The 27,877-nt window shown below is 61.3% G+C and overlaps 1 protein-coding gene across 3 annotated transcripts; it reads right to left on the bottom strand.

Moving 5' to 3' along the window:
* Window positions 1-234: 234 nt before the first annotated feature.
* Window positions 235-27,877, bottom strand: REXO1 (RNA exonuclease 1 homolog). Of its 3 annotated transcripts, XM_039466605.2 has the most exons (16): window positions 27,596-27,877; window positions 11,057-12,798; window positions 9,934-10,038; window positions 8,482-8,692; window positions 6,412-6,575; window positions 5,318-5,449; window positions 4,991-5,114; window positions 4,160-4,273; window positions 3,892-4,029; window positions 3,668-3,781; window positions 2,680-2,753; window positions 2,234-2,344; window positions 1,697-1,812; window positions 1,428-1,566; window positions 1,223-1,343; window positions 235-1,151 (listed from the first exon to the last, which is right to left on the bottom strand). In XM_039466605.2, the coding sequence occupies exons 1-16, from the start codon at window positions 27,750-27,752 to the stop codon at window positions 1,063-1,065; spliced, it is 3,651 nt and encodes a 1,216-aa protein (XP_039322539.2). In that variant the 5' UTR covers window positions 27,753-27,877; the 3' UTR covers window positions 235-1,062. The 3 variants fall into 3 exon arrangements, with proteins under 3 accessions (XP_039322539.2, XP_074240945.1, XP_074240946.1); XM_074384844.1 differs by lacking the exons at window positions 235-1,151; window positions 1,223-1,343; window positions 1,428-1,566 and having other exon boundaries at window positions 1,743-1,925; window positions 27,596-27,875; XM_074384845.1 differs by lacking the exons at window positions 235-1,151; window positions 1,223-1,343; window positions 1,428-1,566; ... (1 more) ...; window positions 2,234-2,344; window positions 2,680-2,753 and adding an exon at window positions 2,760-3,578 and having other exon boundaries at window positions 27,596-27,875.

Raw genomic sequence — 27,877 nt, 5'->3', positions numbered from 1 at the left:
CTGGAAGCTGCAGAATGGCAGCCCTAGGCTCCGGGGCTGGAACTGAGACTCCACAGCAGATGTGGCCGGGCCCGAGGTTGTGGGGGAGGGAGGTGTGAAGCCAGTGCTGGGGCCAGCTTTTATGAAGGCAAAGTTTCACTGCTCTTCTCTGCGTTGGCGGGAATAATCAGTCCCAGCTGCGGGGACAGTGGCCTTCCCAGGGCACATGCACCAGGCACCAAGACCAGCACGAAATCTAAAATCCATACAAACATTTATTCGTCCCTGCCTGGAGGTGAAGGAAAGGGGATCCGGAGAGCCTGTGAAGGAAGATGGGGCTCCGGCGGGAAGACAGTGTCCGGAGGCCAGTGGGCTCCGCGGACGGCAGGCCCTGGGGCTAACGAGGGGCTGGCTGGGTTCTCAGAGGTCACGGAGTGCAGGGCTGGGGCGGCGAGTGGTGGAAGCGGCCGCCCCGAAGGCAGGCCAGCCCCTGGAGCCCGAAGGCAGGTCCAGCCCACGCTGGGCAGAGTGTGGTCCTGGCCCCTGCTGGGGTCTGTCCCGTCCCCACCCCCCCAGGTGGGAAGGCAGCAGGCCCACTCTTCCCGGTGGGAAAAGGCTGTGCAAGTCATCAGGTTTAAATAAAAATAATAAAAATAACAATACAAAATAAAAAAAGACTGTCTCAAACAAACCCAGGACAAGCCCACCCCGCGCCCCGAGTGAGGAGCAGAGGTGTTGGCCACCACCTGGGAGGGAGCAAGGGCCTGGCTGGGCCTGACCGGAGGGGCAGGAGGGGCTGCGGGCCAGGCGGGGGTGGGCTCGGTCCTGGTGTCTGTCAGCAGCAGTTTATAGAGACGCCAGAGGTCTGGGAGGCAGAGGGCAGGGAGGGGTGCCAGGGGCTGCGGCAGGACGTGGGCTGGGATGGGCTGGGCAAGGCGTTCTCCGGCCACCGGCTTGTCCCGCTGCTCTGGGCTGCCTCGCCAGGTGGACGGGTTACCGGAGATTTATTGCACTGTTTGGAAGAGGCCTGGGGCTAAGGACCGGCCGGGGCGGCAGGAGAGGTGGGCGGGAGGCGGGCAGGCGTCATCGCTTGGTCTTGGCGTCTTCTCGGACCTTCCAGATCACCAGGTGCATGCAGGCGCCGGCGTCCTCACTGGAGCTGTGCCCGTCCACTGCGGGGCAGACGCGGTGAGCACCTGGCCCCTGCGCAGGGACAGCCCGAGGGCGAGGCACTGGCACTCACCATTGTCCTGGATGATCTGTCTGAGGTAGTCAGCCATGAGGTTCCGCAGGGACCGCTTGTAGGGGAGGCCCAGGCGGTGGGGGAAGAGCACGGATGTGTCCACCACGGTGCTGTGGATGACCTGCGGGCAGCGGCAGAGGTCAGCGCACGTCGGCTGCAGCTGCCCCTCCTGGAGAAGCGCGAGGGCCCCGGGCCGGCAGGGCACCTTCAGGGCCAGGAGATCGCTCTCCAAGCTGTGTCCGATGAGGATGGTGTCGGCGCTGAACATGCTCAGCAGGACGGCCTGGACGTCGCGCAGCGTGACACTCGTGTCGGCGAGATCAGCCTCTGTCACGCCCGAAAACCTGGGGGAGGGGGCAGGAGGGTGCCAGGGCTCAGCGCGGAAGCGCAGGCTGGTGGGGCGGGGCTTCAGGGAGGGCGGGACCTAGGGAGGGGCTTCAGGGAGGGGCCCTGGCTGGGGGGAGCTGGCCACACCTAGTGTTGTAGTCCACGATCGCGTTGTCCGGCTTCACGAAGGTGTCATAAACCACGTGCACATCTGTGTCGACCACTGTGACGCGCGTCAGCTCCAGGCCGTACGTCGTGTAGGACTGCGGGCGAGGGACGAGCCTCAGATGCGCTCCGGGCACCAGTCTCCCTCCTCCCCTCCCTTGCCCCGCTTGGGGTCTCCAGAGCCCGGCAAAACCAGAGGCATGGCTCCCACCTGCAGACATGGACATGTGGCCAGAGACTTTGTGGGGCATCTGGGAGAGGCGGAGTGGGGTGTGGCCTCAGCAACCCCCTGTCCCCAAGCCCTCCTGCCTCCCGTTCACACGCAGAGCCGGGCCCACAGCCCGACGGGCTTCGAGGTGCCAGGAAGCATGGGGTGCTGGGCCAGGGCAGGAGCTGTGAGTGCCGGTGCTGTGAGAGAAGCCCTCTGAGCCAGGCCCAGACAGGCCTGGGGGCGGGCAGCCGAGCCAGGCCAGCTCCTCCCCCATGTTAACCCTGAGGCTGGGCAGAGAACAGCCTCACCATCTCGCAGTCCAGGGCATAGATCCCCGGGTGGGCGTCTCCGGAGAGTTCCTTCTCAAAGGTCTTCACGAAGCCCTCGAGGCGCTCCTTCCGGCCATCCTGCACATGTTGCTGGGGGTGGAGAAGGCACATGAGGGCGGTTTTAGGGCACAGTGGGGGCGGGGGGGGCGGTGGCACATCTGTGAGACCTTTGGGATGGTCCTAGCCATCCATCAAGCCCGTTCACTGCCTGGGACCCTGGAGCAGGTGGGGAAGGGGGTTGCCAAGAAGACACAGGGAAGGCGGCTTCCCAGGACTGGAGTGGCCAGCGACAGGGCCTGGGGTCTAGGGACGCTGCACTCTCTGGTTACCACAGGAAAGGCTGCCCCCAGGGGCCTGTCAGGTCCCGAGATCAGTGAAGGGGAGGTGGAAGTCTGGAGAACAGGCGCCAGGACGTCAGGGCTCACCTTGGCAACCTGGCAGCCGACAGAGCCGGCGGCAGCCGAGCAGCACATGTACTGGGTCTCCCAGCCTCCGGCCACTGCAGGGGACAGGGACACACCGTCAGGGCCCGGCCAGGCCCGCTCCACAGCCCCCGGGAGCACTGACTACCCACACTTGCTGAGCCCTACTAGGGAATGGGGACTCGGGACAGGTGGCGTCAGCCTCTCGGCAGAGCTGGATGAAGATCAGGCCCGGGCCACAGTCTGGCAGCCAGGATGCCGGGCTGGGATCCCACGAGCCAGCGGGTTCTGCTGAGGCCTTTTGGGCAGCACCGCCGCCGGCAGGACCCCCCCGACGCCCCCAAGGCGATGGCTTTAGGGGCCACTACCGGACTGTGCCAGGCTGGCTTGTGTGCCCTGAGCGTGGCCGCCTGGGGGACTGAATGGAACCAGTAGGCCAAGGGTGGGACAAGCCCTCCACTCACAGGGCCCACAGCCTCCACGTTTTCACAGACCAAGGGTGCAGGAAAGCAAGGGCACAGGCTTTTCAGGTGGCATATAATGTTGTCATGGGAAGGCTCGTGTCTTACTTTTGCATAAAGAACAAGTGGAGAGAAAATGAGGCCAGCGGCTAGGCCTGGCTCTGCCCTCAACAGCGCAGCCCAGGGGCCTCGGGCCTCGACCTGAATAAAGCCCTACCCCAGTTCTGGGGGCCTCAGGTGGGACCAGGGTGGGGAGGCCAGGTAAGGCCTTACCCCGGGGGTCTTCAGTGGGACAGGGGAGGGTCTGGATACCGCCTTACCCTGGTTCTGGGGGCCTCGGGTGGACGGGGGTGGGTCCAGGTAAGGCCTTACCCCAGTTCCGGAGGCCTTGAGTGGGACGGGGGAAGAGTCTGGATACAGCCGTGCTCTGGTTCTGGGGGCCTCGGGTGGACAGGGGTGGGTCTGGGTAAGGCCTTACCCCGGTTCCGGGGGCCCTGGGTGGACAGGGGAGGGTCTGGGTCAAGCCTTACCCCGGCTCCGGCGCAGCCGTCCCCAGTGGTAGTAACACTCCTCATCACGGACACAGCGGCCCGAGGACGACACGAGGTACTCAGTGCCACAGCGGCAGCAGGTCCTGCAAGAAGCTGTGGGTGGGGACCCGGGTGGAAGCTGAGGCTTGCGCTGGGGTCCGAGAGCCTGGCCTTGCCCACGTCCCGCACCCGCCCGCCTAAGCTGATACAGGCCAGAGACTCACAGTCCTTGGGCCTCTTCTCCTCCGCTGTGAAGATGACGGCGCCCCCAGGCCGCTCTGGGTGCGGGAAAGGGTAGCCGTTCTCCTTGAGCTGGTCCTGGGTGAGCAGGTACTCCTTGAGGCGGCTGTACAGCGCGGCCCCTGCGGACAGGCACGGTGCTCAACCCCTGCCCAGGACGGCCCACAGGACGGTGGACACCAGCAAAGGCAGCCGGGCCAGCAGGGGCCCACAAGGCACCATGTGGCACAGCAGGGGCGAGGCTGGCCTCACCTTTCAGGTCCTCCACCCGGGGGCTGCTTGGGCGGCTGAGCGAGAAGCTGGTCTTGGCGGCCAACCTGCCCCCCAACACCACCTCGTGGGACACAACCCTGCGGCCACTGGTTTCTGCAAGGTTGGGGGAAAGAGGGGTGAACCAGTTGGCTCAGACCCCTACCCCGCAGCTCTCTCACCCAGCCTGCCCTCCTCAGACCTCCAACTCAGCTCCCCCGGGTTCCATCCTAACCGCAAGAGGAGAGGCAGACACAGGCTGGGCAGAGGAATGCAGGACCGCCCCCAGCTCTGTAGGCCCCTGGGCTGCAGAGACCCCGCAGCTGAAGGTTTCACCCCACCCCCTCAAGCGAAGGGGGAAGGGCCGGGAGAACAGCACTCTGGATCTAAAATGGCTTTCGAGAGCTTTCAGCCTTCACGGGCCACCCAGCCTGCAAAGCCAACACAGGGCCCCGAAGAGCACTAATGGAGGCGGGGACGGGGGCGGGGGCCGTGATTGCTTAATGCACCCTTGAGAGGCTGCAATGAAACGCCCAGGCCTCCGCTTTCTTCCTCCCCAGAGCTTAATGCACTGTGCTCCCCAGCCCTGGGCCTCCTGCTTTGAAGAGGCGGCCGCTGCTCCATTAGCAGGTGGCCCCTCGGCTCGGAGACCCGGCTTGACAGCAAGGACGCCAGGGCCAGGCCCGTCCGAGATGGAAGCCTGGGAGCCCGGGAGCAGGTGGCCCCACAGCACCCATGGGTTCCTTTTGTCTGAGATTGTCCCAGCAAGGGTCCCGGCCCAGCCGCCAGCCCAAGAGCACCCCGAGCCTCCCCTCCCCAGCTGCTGGGACTCACTGCTGAGGCTGGACACGGCGCTGGGGGCCAGGCCCCTGAGCTTCTTAAGCGTGTTCACGGCCACATTCAGGTAGATGTTCTTGCTGGGGCTGCGGTCATAGGCCACCTTCTCCTCGTTCAGCGCCTGGGGACACGCGGTGCCAGCTGAGCCTGTGCCTGCTAGTGCCGGGAGCAGCGGTAGGGTCGCCATGGGACCCAGGGACCCGCATCTCTCCCAGGCAGCTTCAGGTCGCAGCCGCGGCTGAGAGGCCGATAGGGGATGTCTGGGGACCTGCCTGGACCCCTAGTCCCCACCTGGCTGGCCAGAGAGCAGCTCGGGGACCTCACCTTCTCTATGGCCTCCTGGTTGGACGTACAGAACTTGAGACACTCCTCGATGAACAGGTTGAGATAACGCTGGCGGATGACAGTGGGGACTTTGCCCCCAAATTCTTTAGGGATAATGGGTTTCTTTAAACTCTAGAGGGAAGGCAGAAGCAGTCGTGGGTAAGGGCCTCTCTCGGGGAACGCAAACGCGACGCAGCCATGACCATGGCTGGAGGCAGCAGTGAGGTGAACTGCGACAGATCGGCCTGGGTTCCAGCAGAGACGCACACACCAAGGCCCAACGAGAGCAGCAGGAGAGACCGAGGGCACGGGGCACACGGGAGCAGCAGGAGAGACCGAGGGCACGGGGCACACGGGAGCAGCAGGAGAGACCGAGGGCACGGGGCACACGGGAGCAGCAGGAGAGACCGAGGGCACGGGGCACACGAGAGCAGCAGGACAGACCGAGGAGGGCATGGGGCACGTGAAAGCAGCAGGAGAGACTGAGGGCATGGGGCACATGGGAACTGCTGTACTTTTCTGCTCAGTTTTCCTAGAAATCTAAAATGGCTTGAAAAATGTAGTCTATTAATTAAAAACAAAAGAAGGCCGGGTGTGGTGGCGCATGCCTACAATCCTAGCACTTTGGGAGGCTGAGTCAGGATGATCAGTTGACGCCAGGAGTTCGAGATCAGTCTGGGCAACGCGTAGCAACACCCTGTCTCTCCAAAATAAAAAAATTAGCTGGGGTGTGGCAGCACCAGCTCGTGGGCCCAGCTACTCGGGAGGGTAAGGTGGAAGGATCGCTTGAGCCCAGGAGGTTGAGGCTGCAGTGACCCATGATTGTGCCACTGCACTCCAGCATGGGCGACAGAGACTGTCTCTCTCAAAACAAAACAAAAAACCAAACAAACAACAAAATAAAAAAGCAAAACAAGACAAAACCCACAGGGCAGCAGGAGGGGAGGGGGAGGGCTGTGCTGTAGTGTGGGGTGCACAGGCCCGAAGGGCAGGGGGCAAGGCCTCAATGTGGCCAGGAGGAGCTGGGCCACGCTGAGGCTGGCCTAGGGGCTGGCCTTGGGGGTGGTGGTTCTGGCTGGGACGGGAGCGGCTACCTGTAAGGATGGACTGTGGGCGATTCGCTTAGGGGTGATGGTGGTGGTGGTCTTGGATGCCATCCCCGACAACGTGCGCGTCTTCAGCGGCTGGCCACCAGGCTCGGGGCCATTGGAGGGCTGGCTGCTGCTGGCCGAGAGGGTCCTCTTGGGACCTGTGGGGGCTGGCGGGGCACAAGGGGTGTGGGCGCAGGGCGAGTGGCCACCCGTCACCGCATGGTGGAGCACCAAGCAGCCGCGGCCACTCAGCGCCAACAGCACGTGCATCTCTGCGCGCAGGGGCCCGGGCCGGGGCGTGGGGCTGGGGCTGCGGCTGCGGCTGCGGAATGGCATGAGGCTCTAGCTGCCTTCAGGCAAGTCCATCAAGGCCGGGGACACAGGTCGGGCTATGGAGGCGGCTCAGGCCACGTCGCCGGTGGGGCGGTCCAGGCCTCTGCCACATGTTCCGACCCCAAGCCCGAGGCATCGATGTCTCAGGGAAGGGCCCTGACTCCCAGACGGAGGACAGGAGGGTCTGGGTGCCCCCACCTGCTCATTGTGACCAGCGGCCTGCCCTGCCCTGGGCCTCTGTGTTCTGCCTGGCCCTTTGATGAGGTCACAAACCAAAGCCTCCTGCCAAGAGGGAAGAGGCCAGGCCTGCCGGGGCTGTTTCCGGGGGCTGGCCAGGCAGGCAGCTGCAATCTGGGCAAGTGTGTCCGTGTGGCACAGGGGCTTCTGGACCGGGGACTTGGCGCCAACCCAGGGAGGGGAGCTGTGAGTGGGGACATCTGGTCCTAGTCTCAAAGTGACATCCCTCGAAACCCCATCTGGCCCCAGAAGGGTGTGCGTGAGACAGGCTGAGTCCGCTGGTCCTACCGCAGACCGCCCGGGAGGAAGCGGGCTGCCTGCCCCGCACCCCGAACCTTCACACTGGGAGGTTTGCTCTTCAGGAAGGATGGACAGAGACCCTCCAGGCTCCCTCGGCCACACCCTGGGGCGAGCGCAGGCAGCCACAAGAGTCCTCCCAGGCCAGCTGAGCCCGCCCTGTAGCACTGGCAGCGCTTGGGACCAGACCCCCTTCAGGCTGCAGGCCCCGGGGGCACTGCAACAGCTCAGCACCCACCACAGATCAGCAACAGAACAACCCTGAGTGTGAGACAGACGGGAACCAAGTGGGGTCCTGGGATCAGTGCAACTCAGTGAGCTCCCTTCCCTGGGGCCGAGGTCTCAGCCGTGAGGGGCCTGGGGAAGGGAGGTCGGAGACCTGGAGAGCTCTAAGGAGGGCCTCAGCCCGCATCCAGCACAGGAGGGCCGGGGGACCCGTGGGATCTGCAGGGGAATCGGGGGGCTGGCCCTCCAGCCCTCTGGCCAGTGCCAGGGAGGCAGGGGCTCCAAACCACCAGGCTGCCCAGGGTGCTCTCTGGACAGCAGCCATGCCCTCCAAAGGAGCGTGCCAGACATGCAGGGGGCCATTCCCAGCCCCCAGACTGGATCCTGCGTTTTTGGGAGCTTTGTGGGGGACCCTCACCTGTGGCCTGCCTCCAAGGGACACTTCCTCGCCCTGCAGATACCACTGAGGTGGAGATGCAGAAGACAGGACAACCGCCATGAAGGGTCCTGTGCACTGCCCACTAAGGCCTGGCCCGACTTTCCACAAGACCTGGCGGGGGTGCCCCTAGGAGTGGAGGTAACACAGCCCTGCCCCTGCACGGTGGGTGCTCATTTCCATCTGAGGCCACGTCCCCCACTCGTAAGCCAGACAGAAAGCCACACCTGCAAGGCCGCCACGCTGACAGGGCTCCTGACTCCCCTGGCACCACAGGCTCTAGCCCGGGGCCTGGTTCAGGCCAGTCCCCGCCAGGCTGGACCCCTAGTGACCCCGGGGCCAGGTCAGGGCAGGAAGGTGCTGGGCCAGGCATCCTGTAACCCGTAACAGGCCCCGTTTCACAGAGGGCCCCAAGGAGGGGGCCGAAGGTCACCCTGTGATCATGTGCCACGTGGTTCAGGTGAGCCGAGACCTCAGAGTGCCGCCTCTCCTTCTGCCCACATGTCCACGGCCCCCCAGCACAGGCCTCCTGGGCAGGGACTCACCTGCAGCTAAGCGGGGGTTGGGGACGTGGGCGATCCTCCTCTTCTCACCGGGGGCAGAGATGTGGACGGAAGACGGCTTCTCCAGCCTGGGGGCGGCCTGCAGCAAGCTCACCGATGCCCTCTGCGCCTGCTGAGTCCGCAGGTAACACACCTCCTGCGCCGTCGGGGGCCGGGCCAGGGGCACCGCGGGACTCCTCCTCGGGGGCTCCGCCTGCGACACCACAAATGCTGAGGCCCGGCAGCACACCTGGGTACCTGGGGCAGGTGGCCCCGGGGAAAGGAGCTCGGGGGCCAGGGGCACCACCTCCCTGGCCACCTTCTGAGCTGCTGGGCTCCCTGGGGGAAGCAGCACAGGGCAGTGGTCCTCAATGCCATGTGGCTCCTGGCTCCCCCACTCCCAGTGTCTCCAGGTACCCAGGCTGTGTCCTCAGCCCTAATAAGGCATGGTTGCTGGGACTACCCAATTAGACTGGCACTCCAATCCAATCCCACTAAACCTCATCTTCCCCAAAGCCCCTCCTCTGGGGAGGCTGGACTCCTGGCTGCTGGCCTAGGAACCGCTCTCTGCTTTTCCTTCACTAACTCGAAGCTCCTGCACAGGGGCCCGACAAGCCCTACTGTCTCCGGGCTACAGAGGAGGGAACTGGGGCTCAGAGCTGGACAAGGGGCCCAGGCCCAGGCCGCACGCGGCCCAGCAGTCTGTGGCTCGCCGTGGGGGTCGCCCTGGGGCTCGCCCCAGTCACAGCAGTAGGATTCCACTGCAATCGAGGCAAAGGTCAGCATCAAATTTACGGTGAGGCTGGGGTGGAAGAATGAACGGGAAAGTCAACGACGCTTTACGAAAAGTGTCACAAATCTACGGGAACAATGTCCCAAAGAAATCAGAGAGTATGAACGGATAACTTTTTAAGAAGGGATGGGCAGGGTGTGGCAGCTCACGCCTGTAATCCCAGCACTTTGGGGAGGCCGAGGTGTGCGGAACACAAGGTCAGAAGTTGGCTCACGCCTATGATCCCAGCACTTTGGGAGGCTGAGGCGGGTAGATCACAAGGTCAGGAGTTCAAGACCAGCCTGGCCAACATGGTGAAGCCCCATCTCTACCAAAAATACAAAAATGAGCCAGGTGTGGTGGCACCTGTAATCCCAGCTACTCGGGAGGCTGAGGCAGAATTGCTTGGGCCGGGGAGGCGGAGGGTGCAGTGAGTGGAAATGGCGCCTCTGCACTCCAGCCTGGGGGACAGAGCGAGACTCGTCTCCAAAATAAAATGAAGGGGTGAAGCTGGGTGTGGTGACTCACACCTGTAATCCCAGCACTGGAAGGCTGAGGTGGGAGGATCACTCAAGGTCAGGAGTTGGAAGACCAGTCGGGGTGACAAAGCAAGAACCCCCCCCCCCAACCGCCCCATCTTTAAAAACAAAAAAAAGGTTCCTGCCAGCCTCTGCGGACCTTACCTCCTGGCCTTGCTTGGAGAGGTGGGAGATCCTCTTCTTCTGTCCGGGGAACAGAGTGGTCAGACCCGAAAGCCCCTTCTCCTCACTCTTCTCTTCCTTGGGGGGCTAAGACACGTGTCCATCCCTCAGCACTAGTCTGCCCTCCCTGCCAGCACCAATACTCCCCAACCTCAAACCGTCCCCAGCAAGTGGGGAATGGAACAGTCCAGACCCAGGAACAGCAGCTGGCAGGAGGGCGCTCACACCCCACACCTCCTTGCCAGCCGCTCACACCTCCCTGCCAGCCGCTCACACTTCCCTGCCAGCCACTCAGGGCTAAGGGCTCAGGGCAGCCAGTCCCTGGGCTTTGTGTGGGGGCAGTTGGGGAGGTGGGGTAGGTGTCACACGTTCTGCAGGCCCCCAAGGCTACCCCTCCTGTGCGCCCAGGGCCCCAGTGTGGAGACCCCAGGGCCGCAGAGTGAACGAAAGCACACCAGAAAGTGAGGCCAGCACAGGCCACGGCAGCTGCTGTGGGCTGAGGGCTCAGTCTCAGTTCGTGTGGGGCGAGCACCCCCTGGTGGCCAATGTGAAGGCGCAGGGCCAGGAGACGCGGGGTGCGGGGATGGCCCTGGAGAGCAAGAGCTCCCCATGCTGGGGGGAGGGAGGGAGGAAGCCAAGGACGGTGGGGAGGATAGAGAGGCAGGATGGGATGGGGGGGTGAGGGTAGGAGACAGAGGGGCTAGAGAAGAAGACACAGGTTGGGGGAGAAGAGATGGGGAGAGGAGGGGAGGAAGAGGAAGAGGGGCTAGAAGCCGGTACCTGAGGTGGGTGGGTGGGCATGCCAATATGCCCCTGCCCCCCTGCCGGTCCGGGAACAGTCTGTGTGCACGCGGCCACAGGAACCTGGCTGGTGGCTAGAGGCCAGTGACCTCTCTGGGTGGTTGAGGGGCAGCAGGGCTGCTGGGGGTTCGGGGGCTCCAGGGCCCCTGAGATTTAAACTGGCTAAGGGGCCAGCACTTAGGAGCCACCTCCACCCCACGCCTCTGAGCCCCCTGGAAACCACTCCAGACGGAACGGAGCGTCCCTCACCAGGCCCTCAGCTCTGTCGCCGACCCTGAGCCCAGGCCGAGCACCCGAGCCTCACCTGCCGGGCCAGCCGGCCTCTGTCCTCCGTCTTGACGCTGGTGGACTCGTTGAAGATCCGCAGGCACTCCTCCATGGGGTCGGAGTCAAAGTCCACCTCCTTCTCCAGGGCCGAGTAGTCCACATCCGCCCCCGCGCTGGAGGAGGACGAGGAGGAGGACCTTGCGGGGGAGGGGGGCGGGGAGGCCTTGAGCCGCTTGGGCAGCCCTTGTGCCTCCGGGAAGCCCAGGCTGGAGTCCGAGTCAGAGTCTGAGTCCGAGCTGAGGCCGGGGAGGGTGGGGGGCCACACGCTCGGCACGCTCGGTTCCCCCAGCCCCGTGGCCTCGTCCTCACTCTCATCCCCAAAGAGGTCAGCGTGGCTCAGGGCCCGCCTCTTCAGCTTGGGGGCGTCCTGGGAGGCACCCTCGTCAAGCGAGCGAGCTTTGCGCTCCACCAGCTTCCCCGACGGGGCTTTGGTGCCCTTCCTGCAGGGGAGCTGGGGGGGGCCGGGCGGAGCTCTGCTGGCCGCCGGTTGTGAGTCCCCGCTTGCGGGGCTTGGCTGCCGAGCTGGCCGGTCAGGCCTCCCTTTCCCTGAGCTGGCCACAGGAGTGGCCGAAGATGGCTTCTTCTTGGTCCCTTCCAGCCGCTCTGCCTTGCGCCGGGGGCTGCTGGCCTGCGGGCCCTTCTTGTCCACGCGGGGCCTCTCCCTCCGCCCTCGGCTCCTGTCCTTGGTCTTGTCCTTCCTCTGGGCACCGTCTTTACAGCTGGGGGCAGGTGGGGCCCCACTTTTCTTCCTCTTGGGTTTCCCCTCCTTGGGGCGGCCCCCATCCTGCGAGGCCTGGGCTGGGGAGCTGGGCTTGGGCGGGGCCGGCTGGAGGTCCCCCACGTCACACTGCACGGCGGTCTCCCTGGTCTCACGCAGGCTGCCCGCCTCGGCCTCCAGGCTCTCTTTGGAGGGCGGCTGCCCAGAGGCCTTGCTCTCAGGGTCAGCCCTGGCTTTGGGAGTGCTGGCTGTGGTGGGCTCGTCACCGGGGGCCGTGACGGCCTCATCTTCCGAGTCTGAGAACCTTGCTTCACAACTGCCAAAAGGGTCGCAGGGCCTCTTGGGGGCAGGCGTGTAAGGCTCGCTGCCGCGGGGTCCCCGGGGCCGCTTGGCGGCACGCTCGTCCCGGGAGCTGGCCCTGCTGAGGTGCCGGGCGGAGTAGTTGGAGAGCGGGTCGTACTCCAGGTCTGTGGGTGGTCGGGAGTTGTCCACCACGTACTTGCCACTGGGAATGGGGCGGCTGTGCCGCCGGGGCTGGCTCACGGCCTTGGGGACGTACTCCAGGGCACCACTGCCCCCTCTGCCTCTGCCCTGACCCCTGTCCAGGGACGCCAGCGAGTACTTGCTGCCTGACTCGGCAGGGGGGGCCAGCGGGGTGGGCTGGTAGCTGGCATTGGGGCTTAACAGGCTGTGGCTGCCAGGGCTGTAGTGGAAGGCCAGGGGGAAGGCATCGTCATCCAGACCCACGACAGGGCTGGCATCAGGGCTGCAGGGTGCCAGGGCGGGGGCCTCGCCGGCGCGGTGCTCGCGGGTCGTCTCCAGCAGCTCCCGGTAGCGCCGCTGCTCCAGCTCCACCTCACTGCGCACGGCCTCGATGGCCTGGTTGACCAGCTCCAGCTCCAGCATGTCAGGCCGCGGCTCTTCCCCCAGGCCGAGGGCGCCATTCTCCCTCTGTGTCGGGGGCTTGGGCAACTCCGGGTTGTAGGGGTCGTAACCCAGCCCTGGAGGGAAGAGAGAGCACAGCCGTGACCAGCCTGCCGGAGACGAGCTCCCCGCGTGGGGGTGGCCTCGGCCTCAAACTGCAGGGAAGGGAAGAGACCCGCCTCCGAAACCCACCACACACTGGTGTCGCCAAGGCTCTGGGGTGCCCAGCTTGGTGCAGGCCGCGTCGCCATCTCAGGCCCCGTGCTGGGCCTGACCTTGCCCCTGACAGACAGGCCCTGGGCAGGCCTGGGGTGTGTGACACACAGCTCCATGGGTTCTGGAGGCAGGCTCACATGGCTCACAGAATGCATACAATGACCGTGATGGGCAGACACTCAACTGGCTGGGACGCCGGGGGCAGGCGGGTGTGGACTGAGGCAGGGGCGCTGGACTGAGGCAGGGGCGGGCTGTGTCCACAGCCTGACAGTGGACACAGGAGAGCGCTTCCTCAGCCAACACAGCCCCACCCGCCAGCAGTGTGCCAGCCGCGTGCCGTGCACCCGGCGGGGGTGAGCTCAGTGCTCTGTCCCACAGGCTTTCCTGCCTATGGGAACATTCACTGGGGCCGGGAAACGGAGGTCAGAGCAGTGGCCACGGCCGAGTTGGGCGGGGAGGACACGGACATGCCCAGCTAAGGGACCACACTGCCAAATCCACAATAAGGATACTGTGAAGACTTTTTTTTTTTTTTTTTTTTTTTTGAGACAGAGTCTCTCTGTGTCGCCCAAGCTAGAGGGCAGGAGTGCAACCTTAGCTCACTGCAGCCTCCATCTCCCGGGTTCAAGCAACCCTCCCGCCTCAGCCTCCCAAGTAGCTGGGATTACAAGTGTGCACCACCAAGCCCAGCTAATTTTTGTATTTTTAGTAGAGACTGGGTTTCACCATGATGGCCAGCCTCGAACTCCTGACCTCAAGTGACCCGCTGCACCTGGCTGACTTTAAATACATTTTTTAATTTTTTTTTTTTTAAAGATGGGGTTTCACCATGATGGCCAGGGTGCTCTTGAACTCTTGACCTCAGGTGATCCACCCACCTCGGCTTCCCAAAGTGCTAGGATTATAGGCATGAGCCACCACACCCGGCCAATACATTTTTTAATTTTAAAATCTGTTGTTGAGGCAGGATCTCACTATGTTGCCCAGGCTGGCTTTGAACTGCGAGGCTCAAGTAATCCTCCCACCTCAGCCTCCAAGATAGCTGGGACTACAGGCACAAGCTGCTGAGCCTGGCTTAAAGCACATGGCTGAACTGTCTTCCTGGGGACATCTGGGAACATGTGACTCGCATGTTATTTATACGGTTATTAATAGGGTGTACTCTAGCAGACCTTTACAACCTCAGTGCCACCAATGACAGCACAGAAGTCAGAACCACAGAAGGCTCACGTGGGGACAGGCTGGAGGAGTTACAGAAAACATGAGCAGGCCAGGCGTGGTGACTCGAACCTGTAATCCAGCACTTTGGGAGGCCGAGGTGGGTAGATCACCTCAGGTCGGGAGTTTGAGACCAGCCTGACCAACATGGAGAAACTCTGACTCTACTAAAAATACAAAAATTAGCCAGGCGTGGTGGCATGTGCCTGTAATCTCAGCTACTCAGGAGGCTGAGGCAGGGGAATCGCTTGAACCCGGTAGACGCGGGCTGCAGTGAGCCGAGATCACGCCACTGCACTCCAGCCTGGGCAGTAAGAGTGAAACTCGAAGGAAAGAAAGAAAGAAAAGAAAGCAGCCGGGCGCAGTGGCTCAAGCCTGTAATCCCAGCACTTTGGGAGGCCGAGGCGGGTGGATCACGAGGTCAAGAGATCGAGACCATCCTGGTCAACATGGTGAAACCCCGTCTCTACTAAAAAAATACAAAAAATCAGCTGGGCATGGTGGCACGTGCCTGTAATCCCAGCTACTCAGGAGGCTGAGGCAGGAGAATTGCCTGAACCCAGGAGGCGGAGGTTGCGGTGAGCCGAGATCGCGCCATTGCACTCCAGCCTGGGTAACAAGAGTAAAACTCCATCTCAAAAAAAAAAAAAAAAGAAAAGAAAGAGGAAGGAAGGAAGGAGGGAGGGAAGGAGGGAGGGAGGGAAGGAGGGAGGGAGGGAGGGAGGGGGGAGGGAGGGAGGGAGGGAGGGAGGGAGGAGCAAGTGGAGTCCAAGGTTCCAGCGAAGGAATAAAAACCAACTTCGATTATTTAGTCTAGAAACTTACAAGTTTACCACCAGAAACGCTACTCAACGTGGCCAGGCACAGTGGATCACACCGGTAACCTCAGCACCTCAGGAGGCCCAGGCAGGGCTTGAGCTCAGGAGTTTAAGACCACCCTGGACAACATGGATCCCCTCTCTTAAAAAGAATACTTAAAAGTTAGCTGATCCTTCAAAGGGCTAAACTGATAGCAAAGAAAAACATATAATTTTTTTTTAAAAAAGTGAGCTAAGCATAGTGACACACACCTAGAGTCCTAGCTACTTGGGAGGCTGAGGTGGGAGAATCACTTGAGCCCAGGAGCTTGAGGCTGCAGTGAGCCAGGATCGTGTCACTGCACTCCGGTTTGGGCAACAAAGCACAACCCCAACATAAAAACATAAAATCCTACTGAATGTAATTCTGTAACATCTCTAAAGAAAAGTCAGTAGGTCTGACGCCCTGGAGTTGGCAGGAAATGGCTCCAAAGACCTCCCAGAACTTGTAAACGGGGTGCAGTCTCCCTTGTCCCTCACGGAGGGGGCCGTAGACAGGCTGAGATTCTGCAGAGCAGTTTTGCAACCATCCCAGGCAGCTTCAACGCCACCACCCTCAGACTCAGAGCCTAAGAACCCGTGCCACAGACGGCCTGCGCAGGGCAGAGGCACGGACGCTCTGGTGCAGCCCTCACTGCAAAAACACAACAGTGAATCATAACGCAGGAGAGGCCCCAGAAGCCTAAACGCAGGTCAGCCGGGGTTAAACGGGAGGCACAAGCCCTACGGGGAAGAAGAGGGGCAAGGAGTGTCGCAGGCTCTTGCCTTTGAAAAGCAACTCCACAAACCCAACCAGATCCAAGATTGCAACAAAGCCTTGGCTGGGCCCACACCAAGCCCGCCATCTCACTGGGTGCAGCAAATGCAATTTGGCCTTAATTTATGCTGCACCCAACGCTGACTGCCAAGAGGGACTCAAACGCTGACCTGCGTCCCCAACAGGCTGATAAGGAGCAAATGGCTGGACGTGGCCAAGGGGAGGCAGGCTCAAGACCTCCCACTGAGGACGGTGCAGAGAACAGCAATAGAACTGCCAGTGTCCCGGAGGGCCCCCACACCCCTGGAAACCCGGCAGGCACAGGAAAGAACTGGCGGGTTTCTAAGCTGCTCACCCGAGACACACCCACCAGCAGAACAAGTGCCTCTGCGGGTAGGTCCCCTCCCAACCCCTGCAACCTGTGGCCAGGCCAGGCCAGTCACTCAGCCAGAGAGACTGCAGATGTGACCTGAATGAAGGACTTCGAGGTGGGTGGATGTCTTGGGCTATCCCGGGCCCCGGCGCCCTCACAGGGTCCTTCAAAGACAGAGGCGGAAGGGTGAGTGCCAGAGAGATCAAGAGGCCACACCAAGGCTGTGAAGGGGGAGGAAGGGCCTGAGCTCAGGGATGCAGGCACCTCCAGATGCTGGGAAAGGCGGGAACTGGATTCTCCCCTGGAGCGTCCAGGAGGGCCCAGCCCTGCACAGCTTGATTTGATCCCAGCAAGGCCAATTTTGGACTTCTCAGCCCAGAGCTGAGAGTGTGTGTGCTGCTTTAAGAACCACAGGGAAGGAAAGCAGCTCCCCTCGGTGATGAAAGTGCAGTGGACATCACACTGCCCGCTGCCCGTCCCTGTGAAGGCGGAAGGCCCCTCTTGTTCCAGGGAATCCTGCAGAGACAGCAGGAGGCGGGGACCCTGAGGCTACAGAGGTGGGAAGAGGGGTTGTAGCAGCAGCTGCTGCCCTTCCCTTGAAATCACGAGAATGCTATGCCCATTTTTAAAATGACGTTTAGGGCCGAGCTCAGCGACTCATGCCTGTAATCCCAGCATTTTGGGAAGCCAAGATGGGCAGACAGCTTGAGATCAAGACCAGCTTAGGCACTTGGCAAGACCCTGACTCTACAAAAAATACAAAAATTAGCTGGGCGCGGTGGTGTGCGCCTGTGGCCCCAGCTACTCAGGAGGCTAAGGTGGGAGGCCTGCTTGAGCCTAGGGGGTCAAGGCTTCAGTGAGCCATGATCACACCGCTGCACTCCAGCCTGGCCAACAGAGCAAGATCCTGTTTCTAAAACAGAAGGAAGTGAAGTCTCATTTAGACAGGTGGGAGGATCCCCGTGTCTGTTCTGGGCCATCCAGAACTCCGTGGACTGTGTGCTGGGCCATGAGGTAAGGGCGGGCAGGGAGTCACACGGAAGCCACAGGTGAAGCCGCCAGGCTCTTCTTGGCCTGTGCCAGGCCACACCTGAGGCATTTCCAGGAAGTGTCACCCCACATGCTCAGCAAGCGCAGAGGCGCCCACTCTGCCATCGCCTCACAGCCGAGGACCCTGGGAGTCAGCAAGGGCACCCAACTTATCAGTAACTGTGGCTGCCAGCTCCTCTGCACGGGGAGGGACGGCCCCCAGGGCAGGAGGGTGCTCCCAGCAGGGTGCCTAACTCAGGCTGGGTGTCAGCCCCCACCCAGGGGAGGGCTGCAGAGCACGCCACCCCTGCCACCCTCCTGGTGAATAGGGCAGCCAGTGCCAGCCCTCCCCCAGCCCCGGAAGTCCTGGCTACCCAGTGATATGGAGGTGCCAGGCCAAGGCCACTGCGGAGTGAGCTGCAGAGACTCAGTGGGGGAGCTGACAGAGCACAATTACCGAGGAGGGGCAAGCCCAGGTCAGGGACACTCGGGTCTCCCTCTCAAGTTAGGACTAACAGGGATGCGGATGGGAGGGAGCGCCCGCCCAACGGGAAGGCTCTCCTCCCCAGGCAGAGGTGGGCAGCTGCGAGACTGGGCCCCAGAAGGGCAGGAACTGAGGCATCTGAGGGGCTGAGGATGACGCACTCCACTCAGGGCTTCCACCTCCTTTCCCTGGACCCTGGGACTCTTAAGACACAAGATCAGCCTGGCCCAGGGGAGCCAAGAGCCATGGGCAATACACACAGCAGCCAGTAGACACCCTCAAGCCCTTCCCAAAGGAAGGAAATCCAGACCACCGGACACTGGATTCTCAAAGGAGAGACCACTTCCCCAGGAAGATGCTTTGGGGAGGTCTTGGAAGGAATAGCACCTGCCTCCCAGGAGTGAAGCCAGGCACCCATCCCCCACTCCCCACCCCGAACAGAGGGCGGTGGAGGACAGGGACAGGTGATAAGGGCCCGATCTGGGGGAGTGGACGTATCTTTCTAACAGGAGCCTGTGTGAGCACTTGCTCTGTTGTTCTGTTGAGATGGGTGTCGCCCAGGCTGGAGTGCAGTGGCGCCATCACAGCTCACTGAAGCTTTGCCTCCCTAGCTCAAGTAACCCTCCCACCTCAGCCTGGTAAGTAGCTGGGACCACAGGCGAGCACCACCACATCCTGATAATTCTTTTCTTTTTTTTTTTAATAAAGACGTGGGTCTCGCTATCATACCCAGGCTGGTCTCAAACCTCCAGGCTCAAGCAAGCCTCCTGCCTTAGCCTCCCAAAGCATTGCTTGTCCTTTTTTTTTTTTTTTTTTTTTTTTGGCAGAGTCTCACACTGTAGCCCAGGCTGGAGTATAGTGGCATGACCTTGGCTCACTGCAACCTCCACCTCCTAGGTTCAAGCAATTTTCCTACCTTAGCCTCTGGAGTACCTTGGATTACAGGCATCCAATGCCACACCCCGCTAAATTTTTTTGTATTTTTAGTAGAGATGGGTTTCACTAAATTGGCCAGGTTAGTCTCAAACTCCTGACCTCATGACTCGCCCAACTTGGCCTCCCAATGTGTTGGGATTACAGGCATGAGCCACCTCGAGGGGCTGTACTTGCAAGGGCTATGAAACCTGCCCCAGCCTTCAGCCCACAGGTGGGAAAGAGCAGGTGTGCCTGGAGGTGGGAGCGGCACCCTCTGCAGAGGGAGTTTCCACTCCTGGGTACAGGCTGCCTCCCCTCCGCAAAGGCTGCACCAAAAAGCAAGCAGGCACTCCAGGCGGCCGGAGAAGGCCAAGGTCAAGGCCTCCTTCCTTCTGGGGCTGGTGCTGGAAGGCAGCGTCCTGGCCTGAGCACTCCAGCCAGCTTTGGAAGTTTCACAGAGGCATCTGCCAGGGTCTCAGCCAAGGAGCCTGCAGCTCAGAACAGGGGGCACCTGACGCTGCCTCCCGGGCTGCCCCCTCCCATCCCGCCTCAGAGGGCCAGGCCTGGGTACCTGTCAGGACGGGAAAGGTGCCAGGAGAGCATCTGCATGCTTCTGGGTGCCCCAGGAGCCCGGGGGACACATCTGAAGTCTGACTCTGGGTGGAGTGCACTGGCTCACGCCTGTAATCCTAGCACTTTGGGGAGGCTGAGGTTGGCGGATAACTTGGGGTCAGGAGTTCAAAACCATCATGGCCAACATGGTGAAACCTTGTCTCTACTAAAATATACAAAATAATAATAATTGGCCAGGTGGTGGCAGGCGCCTGTAATTCCAGCTACTCGGGAGGCTGAGGCAGGAGAATCACTTGAACCTGGGAGGTAGAGGCTGCAGTGAGCCAAGATTGCAGCACTGCACTCCAGGCAGTGAAACGTATACAAATAAACACGCAAGTCAGTACATAAATAAATGCTGACTCTGGAGATGGGAGGGGCCCATCCAAGCCTTGTCCCATGGCTGGGAATTAATTTGGATGGAAGCAGGTGGGCTCCCTCCTGGATGGGCCCAGGTGAATCTGTTTCCGGGAAACAAGGTTAACTGTTTGAAGGGAAAAGCCACCCTCTAGAGGCCTGGCCTGGGTGCTCCCCCTTCCTTTCTACTTCACCCTGGGGCCAGGACTGGGAGGCAGCACCCAGTCACAGTGGTCCTGAGAGGCCACCATGCCTGGGTGGCCATCTTCCCCAGCCTCGGGAGAACCCACTCCCTACACCACCCATCCTGGCCACATCTCCTAAGACCAGCGCCCTACAGCCCCGGGGTGGGCTGGATGTCATGGATGACGGTGTTTCCTCCAGGGTTCTGGGTGTGAGGTCTGGGAACAATATGTCTGCCCAAGGCCATGTCCTGGCCCCCAAACCTTCCCTCAGCCCAGAAACCCCTCATCCGGGGCATCCACTCTCCTCTGTGCCCCTGCCCCCCGACACTCAATCCACACGAGCACGATCTCCAACCACAGTCGGAGACCAGAAGACAGTGAAAATGACAAGATCATGGAGCACGAAGACCCCACCCCGAACTTCCTGCGTGTTCTCTCTCGAGACCTGTCCAAGCTCACTGCCTTCCCTCAGTCAGTCCTCGAAACCACCCTGTCCACATCAGCCCATTTCACAGATGAAGACACCCAGTGCCAGTGAGGGCCCCACGCAGCTCCCACCCAGACAGAAAGACTCAGTGGTGCTAAAGAACCCGGCAGGCCCAGCCCCTCCTCGGGGAGACAGTTCGGTGGGCCCGCAGGCCTCATACTGTAACGAGGCATCATCGGACTGGCTGCTCCAGGCCAGGCAGGGAACCCAGAAGGAAACAGACATCTCCTGCCTAAGGCTTAACCGGCAGGAGAAATAAGCCGGAGACTGGGGCGTGACAGATAAGCCAGGACTACCCAGACCCAGCTTCCAGGGGAGTCACCTGGGTGGCCTTTGGCTTTGAAGGTGGAGAAGGAGAGGACATTCCCATAACAGCCACAGCACCAGAGGCGCACCAGCTGAAATGATCTTTGCGAAGTACAAGGTGGGGGCTGGTGGTGTCCAGGGGAGCACCCACCCCACAATGGGCTTCTCTGGGAAGAGGGGTATGGCGGAAAGCACCCCTGAAGTGCACCTCCTATGGACGGCAGAGTAACCCTGAGTTCCCCACAGGCGGCCATACATCCACTCCAGGGGCTCTGCTCCTGAGACCCCCTCCAACCCTTACGGCGGACATCCTCCAGCCCCATCCTGGACATGCGTGCGCCCTGGGCCCTCTACACACAGCCCACTCAATAGAAACCCGCTGCTCAGAGGCAAAGGGCCCAGCGCTCTGCACCCAGAGGAGGCCCCACAGCTCCTGAAGCACAAGGGCCCTGAAGAGGGCTTCCAGGAGGGGCCTGACCAGTGCTGAAGGCCTGGAACTTCACCACCCAGCTGCTTCTAAGACCCTCCCTGAAACCCAAGGTGGCCCAGCTCTGCCCGACCCCCACGCCAGACTCCGCCCAGGTCTCAGAGCCTGCTGTGAAGGCTGGGCTGTGCCTGCAGCAGCAGGGCCTGGGGCCCGCACTGGCCCACCCCACCCAGGGTCCTCTTCGGCTCCCAGGGCTGAGATGGGAGCCTCCCCTCTGCTCCAAGCACGGCCCTCCCACCAGGACAGTGCAGTGCCAGGGCTGCCCAGCAGGTGGAGCCACACAGCAGGGTCCCGGGCAGAAAAACAAAAGAGTCCCTTCCTGACCCGGGACCACCAGCTCCAGCTCCACTCTCTGAGGTGCTCTGGGCATTTACTCACCTCATGGGGCAGCTGTCCCCACATGCCACGATAGAAAGTGCTGCTGTCCCAAGGCTTCCAGCGTGGGGCCGGGCCACAGGGATGGTAACCAGGACAGGGGTTGGCTGCCTTTTAAAACTATGTAGAAACAGGCTGGTGTGGTAGCTCACATCAGTAATTCCCAGCACTTTGGGAGGCCGAGGCCAAGGCAGGCAGACCATTTGAGGTCAGGAGTTCAAGACCAGTCTGGCCAACATGGTGAAAGCCTGTCTCTACTAAAAAATACAAAGATTAGCCTGGCATGGTGGTGTATGCCTGTAGTCCTAGCTACTTGGGAAGCTGAGGCAGGAGAATTGCTTGAACCCGGGAGGTGGAGGTTGCAGTGAGCCGAGATTGCGCCACTGCACTCTGGCCTGAGCAACAGAGTGAGACTCAGTCTCCCCGCAAAAAAACCTCTGTAGAAACAGAAGGGTATAGGCTGGGCTTGGTGGCTCACACTTATAATCCCAGCAAAGCAGGCCTCTCACCTGAGGTCAGGGGTTTGAGACCAGCCTGGCCAACATGGGGAAACTGTATCTCTACTAATACTACCAAAATTCAGCTGGGCGTGGGAGTGCCTGTAATCTCAACTACTCAGGAGGCTGAGACAGGAGAATTGCTTAAACCTGGAAAGCAGAGGCTGCAGCGAGCCCAGATTGTGCCACTGCACTGTAGACTGGGTGACAAGAGCAAAACTCCCTCTCAAACAAAAGCAAAAACAACTGACAAAAAACCAGAAGGGTACAAATGTCCGGGCAGGGCCTGACTGCTGCCAGGTGACGGGATGGGGCCTCAGGGGCCTTCTTCCCCTGCCCCTCCACCCCTGTGAACAGCCCACCTTGGCTGTCCACGCGAATCAAGTGGAGAGTGCTGCTCTCCACTCCTTCTCACCCCAGAGCCTTTTCTGTCCCCAAAGCACATTTCCCCGCGGGTGTTTCGGGGGCCCCTGCGCTCTCCTCGGGCACAGAGGCCTCAAAGCATCCAGGAGCCACAGAGCCTATTCTGGGGACCCACAGAAAAGCTGAAGAGAGAAGCTGGCGTGCAGGGTTCACAGCTGTTCTGAGAACGGTCACCATAGTGCCTAAGGAGGTGACTGCAAGCACAGGCTGCTTTTGTCACTTGCTGACCTGTGTGCAGGTGCTGGGGGTCGGGGTGCTGGCTAGCAAGGTGGGCCAACCCAGCCCCTGCCCCGGACCTCAGCGAGGGCGCGCAGCCTGCAGAGCGCAAAGGGCAGGGCCTCCCTACGTCTTGTCCACTCCCCCAAAGTCCACTTCTTCCAGTGTTTGGGGGCGGTCCCCACTCCATGGCCAAAGTGCTAGCTGCCCTCTCTCCTGGCGCCGGGCCCACCCCCCATCTGTTCCCCCCACCTCCGCTTCTGCTTCCCGAGTCCCCACAGCCTGGCCCCACACACTGAGTCCAAATGGACCCAGAAAGACCCTGGAGGGCAGCTGGGTCAGCTCCTGGTTTTCCAGGACAGTGAAGCTCGGTGGTGAGTGTCCAGGCTAAGCCAGCTTGCTCGAATCCCCCCCACAGCACTCCTTTCCTGAGGCAGGAGGCAGAGGCATGCCCAGCAGCCCGGGCTCCATGCACACAGCCTGTCACGGGGTGGAGTGCTTCGTCCTTGCAGCCCTTCCAGAAAGCTCTGGGAGCCTAAGGAAGGGACCGCCCCCAGCCAGCCAGCTCCTCCAAGGGTCCCTGAGGACTCAGCTGTTGGCAGAGGAGGTGGAAAAGCAACGTGAGAGGTCCCCGGGAGGCTCAGAGACCCCGGAACAGCCCCAACAGGCTCGCAGCTCCCCGGGCGTCTCCTTCCACCTCATTTCCTTTTCAGGTTTTTTCTTTCTGTTCTGCAACAGATCACACCGTCAGTCTACCCACAGCACGTGGACAGCGCAGCCACGGCCCCGAGCACGCAAGGCGCGCCCGAAACCTGCCTGCTCCTCTCTAGGGATTGCTTTGCAGAGGGGATTCTGAGCTGAGGAGGAGAGCAAAGGACGGCATGTCTTTATCAGAAGTGAGCCCTGCTAGGGCACAGCTCACACAATGCTTCACGTTACACTCAGACGCCAGGAGAGGGCAGCTGGCACTTGGAGTGACCCCACCGTGCGGAAGAGCTCACCGAGGCCGAGGGAGGTTCAGGAAGCAACAGGCTCAAGGGGGCGACGCCCAGCAGGTGTAGGCCCAGGCGTTCCTAGCGAGCTCTGCATAACGCAAAACCAAGCAAGACGCCTTCAGTCCAGGCTGTGGTCGCCGTAGGGACAGAGGCCGGCCAGTGGCACCTGTGCCTCAAGTCTGCAGTCCCCGGAGTAGACGGTAAAGCTGTGGTGGGCTCGGGAGGTGGGGGCGGGCTCAGGCACCACAGGAGTCCCAGAGCGCCTCCCTGCTGACCGCTTGTCCCTGCTGACCGTAGCCCCAGGGAGCTGCTCCGCCTCTCCCATCTCAGGCTGTAGGAGCAGGATTGCTTCTCAGGGCCTCTGCCTTTCCCTACAGCCAGACCGCCAGCTCAGCCCGCCCTCCTGAAAACACAGAAACAGGCCTGGCACAGTGACTTACGACTGTAATCCCAGGACTTTCGGAGGCCAAGGCAGGTGGATCACCTGAGGTCAGGAGTTCGAGACCATCCTGACCAACATGGTAAAACCCCGTCTCTACTAAAAATAGAGAAATTAGCCGGGCGCGGTGGCGGATGCACGTAATCCCAGATACTGGGGTAGGGGTGCTGAGGCAGGAGGATAGCTTGAATCCAGGAGGCGGAGGCTGCAGGGGGCTGAGATCACGCCACCGCACTCCAGCCTGGGCAACAGAGCCAGACTGTGTTGCAAAAAAAAAAAAAAAAGAAAACACAAAAACATGCTAGGCCACCTGCCCTGCACCACCAATCCCAGGCTGGATCTCTGTCTGTGGGACTGTCCCTGGCCTCTGCCCTCTGTGCCTGCAGCCCCAAAACATCTCCAGACATCTCCCGACATCTCCTGGGTGCGGAACTACCCTATTGGGATCAGTCACTGCTCTACTGAAAACCTAAGCAAAGAATCTTAAAACAGGAATACCAAAAGCAGCCACAGGCACGTGTTGTGTCCCGACTCCCATGGCCCACGCCTAGCGGCAGGCTCTGGACCCAGAACCCAGGTTTTCCAACTCCCCAGGCACTCAAGAAGTCAGGTGAGGGAATCTTGGGAAAAGTCCCCGAAAAAATAAGAATCCAACCTCATTTGCGAGGCAGAGTCCCAGCCGTGGCTCCAGCACACCAAGCCCGGGCCTCTGGCGTGGGATCCGGAGGAAGGCCCCCAAGCTGCCCGGGCCTCTGGCGTGGGATCCGGAGGAAGCCCCCCGAGCTGCCAGGGCCTCTGGCGTGGGATCCGGAGGAAGCCCCCCGAGCTGCCCGGGCCTCTGGCGTGAGATCCGGAGGAAGCCCCCCGAGCTGCCCGGGCCTCTGGCGTGGGATCCGGAGGAAGCCCCCTGAGCTGCCCGGGCCTGTGGCATGGGATCCAGAGGAGTCTGCCCAGGGCTGACTCGGTCAGACGAAGCCACTCTTCTGTGGCTTTTCTGCATTCTCGGGTGTTTCTAAAACAAACCTTACCCCAGACCAGAAAGACACTACTTTAAAAAGCAAAGTGCCCAGAGACCGGCAGAATCATGGACAGGCCCTCAGGCCCTGGGAAGCCTGCACTTTTCCTGTCGCAATCCACCTGGAGGAGAGCCACGGCTCAGTCCCACCGGCCTCTGGAGGCTTCAGGCCTGCCCTGGCCAGGTGGTGGTGTGGGTAAAACACGTTCCTTGATAAGCCTCAGTTTCCCCACTGACAGCACCTAGCTCACAGGGTCACCATGCAGCATGTGCCCAGCACACAGCAGGACCCCGAAGGTACTCAGGGCTAGCTGAGGGCCTTTCACCAGAATCTCTGTCTGCTCTCAATGCTGGGAGGGAAGCCAGCATTCCTGCCTGCTCTCCTCTCTGGAGGCCACTGCCCTGTCCCCCCTGGAATCCTCTTGAGAGGATATGGCAGAAGTTAGATCATGCCAGCCTCTTCAAAACCCACAGAAAACTGGGTGTGTGAAAATCTGGAGGGGTAGGCATGAGACACGCACTTCCCCGGGGTGTCTTCAGAGGGCAGCGTGATGAGTATGTCTCTGAGGAGGAAACAGGGTCACAGAAGCCTCCCAGCAAGGAAGACTGAGCTGGGATTGGATCCTGCCTCTCTGCAGGGGAAAGCAGCCTTCTCCAGACAGTAACAAGAAGCCCTTCCACCCCAGCAGACGGGGAAAAGGAGTTCCTTCTCACCAGCAAAAGGAAAACGCAGACACACCATGCTAAGAGGCAGGCAGCTGCATTTTCCCAGAGGAATGTGGAGCAGACAGAAAGACTGCACCACCAAAGGGACCCTCAAAAATGAGCCTTTGGGAAACGAACGGGCCATTGCGGATACAGACAGATATCAAAAGCCTGACTTGCACCGGGTGCAGTGGCTCACACCTGTAACCCCAGCACTTTGGGAGGCCGAAGCAGGAGGACTGCTTGAGACCAGGTGTTTAAGACAAGCCCGGACAACACAGTGAGACCCTATCCCCACAAAAAAAAAAAAAAAAAAAAAAAAAAAATTACAAAAGTGAGCCAGGTGTGGTGGTACACACTGCCCGTAGTCCCAGCTACTGAGGAGGTTCAGGTAGAAGGATCCCTTGAGCCCAGGAGACCGAGGCTTAAAAGAGCTGTGATCGCACCACTGCACTCCAGCCTGGACTCTAGAGAAACCCCGCCTCTAAAAACAGGGTGAAAACGAGCATCGTGAGTCGACTGTCACAGCCTCCGAGGAGCCTCCCCCATGCACTGCCTTCTTCAACTCCCAGCCCCCGCCAAAGCCGGCTGTGTGCTCCCGGGACGTCACGACCTTATGCTCGGGAATCTGTGGCACATCTGTCGGCAGGTCCCAGAGCAAGGCCGGCCACACAGGCAGCTCTCATTGCCCGCCTCAGGCACAGCGAAGATGCTGGGAGCAGGTGGAGAACTGACAAGCGAATGCTTGCATCCGTCCAACCGCAAACAACCGACTACAGCTGCGGGCGTCCTCGGCACACGTCGGGGAGATCCGAAAAGGGCTGCCTTTTCTAGCAAAACCAGAAAACAGGCCTATTCCTGAATCCTAGTGAACGTGTTCCTCTTTTGGGAGGAAAAGGTTCTGGGCTGAGGCTGTCTCATGGGTTAAGTAAAATCAATGCTTGAAACTCATGCCTGTAATCCAAGCACTTTTGGAGGCCAAGGCGGGCGGATCACCTGAGGTCGGGAGTTCAAGACCAGCCTGACCAACATGCTGAAACCCCGTCTTTAAAAAATTTTTTAAAAAAATAAGAAGAAGAAAAAGAAACTCACGCCCAATCTGGAAGTCTGGGATAGAAGGAGTCAGGGGATGGGGGAAGGAGAGAGCTACTCTCAAGGGACAGAGGTCACGGGGGAGTCTGAATGACATCACACTCCATAACCTTCCCTCCACGCCCTTCCTTGCGATGTCCCTCTTTTCCTCCAATCCAAACCCCACGTCTCCTCCAGGAAACGCTGCCATGACGATGAAAACCACCATGACGCCGTGAGGTGGAGTCCACCAACCTCCACTCGGAGCCCACTCAGGTGGGCTTGGACTTCCTCCCTGCCCCGTCATGCTGGACACATGGCTCGACACACACACACACACACACACACACGGGACGCTCCTCGGACCCTCCGGACTCGAACGACCGGAGACTGAGGTGGCCGCTACCAGAGGCGCGGCCCGAGGGCAGATCTCGGAAATAAACAAGGGCGGCCACAAGCACCTGGGCGCCCGGGAGCAGCGGGCGCGAGTCAGGGACAGGAGGCGTCCAGGGCCAGCCCCGTGCCGGCCGCGCCTGTCTCCCGAGAACGCCCTCGTGCCAGGCCCGGTGCCCGGTCGTCAATCTGCGCTCGCACTCTGCCCTCTAGACAGCCCTGGCAGGACGCGTCCTCCCCGTTGACATCTCACACTCGTGAAGACGAAGGCTTAGAGAAAATCAGGGCTTTGCACCGGGTCCCCGGGTGGGTGGTCTTGGACCCGGCTGGGGGAACCGTCGCTCGCGAAGAGCGTGGGGAGGGGAGCTGGGCCGTGAACGGGGACCCTGAGCGGGCCCGGAGGTGGAGTCCAGACCCGGGCCGGGGAGCCGAGCTCAAGGCGGGCAGGCGAGCGGGCATTACCTGCTGCGGGGGGCGCCGCTCCGCCATCACCGGGCGCGCCGGGGACCCGGGCCCCGCGGTGCCGGAAGTGGCAGTAGGGCCGCCGGCAGGGTCCCCCGGGCGCCCCAGACCAATAGGGGCAGTCAATGGCCCGGAAGAAGCCAGTGGAGCGTAGCATGGTCCGTCCCGCGGCGGGGCCCCGGCCCGGAGCCGCCCGGGCCCCCGGGCCCCCTCACTGGCGCCGCGGTCGCCGCCGCCCGCGCCTCACGGACCCCGCCGCCGCCATCTTGCTACGAGGCCCCC

This window comes from Saimiri boliviensis, chromosome 14 (assembly GCF_048565385.1).
Source record: "Saimiri boliviensis isolate mSaiBol1 chromosome 14, mSaiBol1.pri, whole genome shotgun sequence".
Taxonomy (NCBI): Eukaryota; Metazoa; Chordata; class Mammalia; order Primates; family Cebidae; genus Saimiri; species Saimiri boliviensis.
Note: the sequence above shows the minus strand (reverse complement) of the source record. Positions and strands in the feature narration are given on the sequence as shown.